The 2,988-nt window shown below is 42.0% G+C and overlaps 1 protein-coding gene across 3 annotated transcripts in view; it reads left to right on the forward strand.

Annotated features, from left to right (window-relative positions):
- Positions 1-2,988, forward strand: part of ganc (glucosidase, alpha; neutral C) — a 30,799-nt gene that overhangs the window by 7,636 nt on the left and 20,175 nt on the right. For 2 of the 3 annotated variants that reach the window (XM_034859181.1, XM_034859180.1), the window contains exons 17-22: positions 108-282; positions 978-1,046; positions 1,245-1,309; positions 1,400-1,476; positions 1,567-1,641; positions 2,294-2,407. In XM_034859181.1, coding sequence (XP_034715072.1) covers positions 108-282; positions 978-1,046; positions 1,245-1,309; positions 1,400-1,476; positions 1,567-1,641; positions 2,294-2,407 — 575 coding nt within the window. Of the gene's footprint in view, positions 1-107; positions 283-977; positions 1,047-1,244; positions 1,310-1,399; positions 1,493-1,566; positions 1,642-2,293; positions 2,408-2,988 lie in introns of all 3 variants that reach the window. The other variant, XR_004654916.1, reaches the window with a different exon arrangement.

Genomic DNA, 2,988 nt, shown 5'->3' on the forward strand with positions numbered 1-2,988 from the left:
TGCTGTCACTTGCCAGGACACTCTTGTAAAAGAGATTTTTAATCTCAAGGAGTTTTTTTATCCTGGTTAAATAAAGGTCTGAATGTTGTTTTCCCTCTGCGTTTCAGCGGATGTCGGTGGGTTTGTTCAGGATCCGGAGCCAGAGTTGCTGGTGCGCTGGTACCAGGCGGGCGCCCTGCAGCCGTTTTTCAGAGGTCACTCTGCCAAAGAGACACAGCGCCGGGAGCCCTGGCTCTTTGGAGAGGAAGTCACCGCTGCAATCCGCACTGTGATCCAGCAGAGGTGCTCTTAACCCGCGTCTTGTCTTCCCGTCAAAGTTGAAAATCAACGCTGTAGTTGAAGCTTTTTATCAATGTTTTGAACTTTTTTGTATGTTTTTGGCCCTTTTTTCAACCCCTTTTTTCAATGTGTATCACTTTTTTTTTACGTTTAACAGTACGTAACACTAACTTATTAACTTTAGTTTTACAGTTATTTTTGGAATTTACGGTCAATAAACCTAATTTATAGGAAATTATACCTAATGTTTAAGTTATAAAAGTAGAAATTAGGAATTATTGAGACTAAAAGTAAAGGAATGGATGTTGATGATAATCACTGACTGGAATATGTCAGCTTTTACTCAATACTATTTCAAAACCACTTCAATTTGTTTTCAAATGCTATAAAATTAAATAAGACGCCCCAAAATTAATGAAAGTAGAGAGTTGTACTTGCCAAAGAGCGTTGAGTGGAATCATTCATGTTATTTTGGGTAGTTAAAAAGAACATTGATATAGGAAAACGGGTTAGTTTGACCTGAGGACAAGGGGGAGGAAGCTCGTGTGATGGGGGCTCTACAAATTTCAGTTTCTACAGGTCGAATTTAAGCCCTTTTGGCTTGGAAAATGTTCTAATGCATTTGACTGAATGGTGTTTTAATGACCCCTATAGGGATAGTGGGCTTGTCACAGTCTACTTGTCTCTTCTGCACCCAGGTACTGTTTGCTGCCATACTGGTACACTGTGTTCCACCAGGCTCACACCTCTGGTCTGCCGCCACTCAGGTCAGTGCTGCTGCCATCTGCTGCTCAGTGGGCGGACTGCTGAGTCACCTCTAGCTTTAGCTCGGAGTTTATTCACACTCTAGAGGTCACTGTCTCTCATGTTCTGATTATGTAATGTCAATTTAACAACAGAGTTTTTAGACTGAAAATTTAAAGCTGCACAGAACGTTACAGAAATGCTCATTTGATTGTAAACAGACCTCTGTGGGTGGAGTTCCCGGGAGAACAGAGCACCTTGACTGTGGACAACCAGTATATGATTGGTGATGAATACCTTTCAGTTTTTCATCATTCCCTACTCAGTGCACCCTTGAAATGGTTGCACTGGCCTAACTGTCTTTGATTTCATGTAGGAGGAGCCCTGCTGGCCTGTCCTGTAACCGAGGCCGGTGTTCAAGAAGTCAAAGTCTTAATTCCTGGATCCGGTGAGGTAAATCAACCACCAGGTAACACCTTTATGTGTTCCGATGTCTTCTTGATACACGTCAGTGTGGATGTTGTATTAAGGTATCTGTTTCAGGTTTGGTATGACGTCCACTCTGCAAAGGCGTATAACGGAGGCAGGACTCTGAGTCTTCCAGTCACCTTGGACACAGTAAGTGTTTGTCTTGATTCACTCAGCAATGGTTACTTCATGCCTTGTAGAATAGTAGCCAGTTCTCTACAGAAATAAAGCCATTTTCTTGGTGTTTTCTCTGTATTAGTCTCGCATTGCCAGACCAATCCCCACATTGCTGTGGAGTAAGGTCTGGCTACACCACAGATGCATTCTGGGATAGGAGGACAAAAATTGCACTGTGTTGTTTGCATGGCTTAAAACCAATCACAATGGTCTTGGGTGGCGCTAAGGTCTGGACGCAGCTATGGTGGCTCTGCTAAATAGTCTCAGGAAGGAACTTGCTTTGGTGGTACAATATTAAATGAAGTTAACACACACAATAGAGTAACGTGAGCTATTTAAATGAGCTGGATACATGGTTAAACCTTATTTGAGTAAATGAGAGTAAATGTTATAAACATATTCTTTGTAAGTCTTTACACTTGTTCCCAAACAGAACCGAGCATGCCTGCTTTGTTGCACAGTCCACATTTTTCATCATGTAGCATGTTCCTAGCTCAAAGATTGTTATTGTTTCCCAAAGTGAACAGTTTGAGAACCGCAGCACACAGAGAGTAGACGGTTAGGGGCATTGTCAAAAAAGTATCCTGGAAATGTACTTGCGTTGATCCAGACTACCTCTGTACAGGTTCCTGTGTTCCAGCGTGGCGGCTCGGTGGTCTGCAGGTCAGCAGAATGTGGCTCCTGTACAGCTGACCTCCAGCAGCTCCCCCTCTCCATCACCGTGGCCCTCGACTCTCAGGTAACGGATGCAGGAACATGGTTCCTGTAGATATAACAGGTTTCTTAAAGCACATGAAACCAGGGGGCTATTGCACAAAATCTGGATAAGGGATTAAGCCAGGATATTCAAATTATCCTGGACTCGGTTGGTTGCACAAAACCAGGTTGACTTAAACCCAGCCAAGTAACCATGGAGATGGTTTTTTTTGCAGTTAACAGCCAGGCCAAGATTAATCCCGGAGTCTTATGTGTTAAATCAGTCGTTGTTTTGATCCAAAATAAACGTTTTTAACAATTATTCCGTTGTTTTCTGAAAGTATTCTGCTTCATTAATATTAACATTACTTATCACTAATACTTTGATTTAAATTAAAACTATTGCAGTTGTTTAGATGGTTAGAAATGGTTAGAAATGGTTACACTGGCACCGGAGATTGAGTGGGCCAATGCAGCCATATTTCCAGATGATAGACTGTCAGAGACCATTACATTCATTATTTCACATGACCGATTTCATTTTCTTGTTGATTGTCCTTCTCTGATAAAGGATAGTTTGTGTTACTCCTTAATACAGTGGTGTGAAAAAGTGTTTGCCCCCTT

This window comes from Etheostoma cragini, chromosome 20 (genome assembly GCF_013103735.1).
Source record: "Etheostoma cragini isolate CJK2018 chromosome 20, CSU_Ecrag_1.0, whole genome shotgun sequence".
Classification (NCBI taxonomy): domain Eukaryota; kingdom Metazoa; phylum Chordata; class Actinopteri; order Perciformes; family Percidae; genus Etheostoma; species Etheostoma cragini.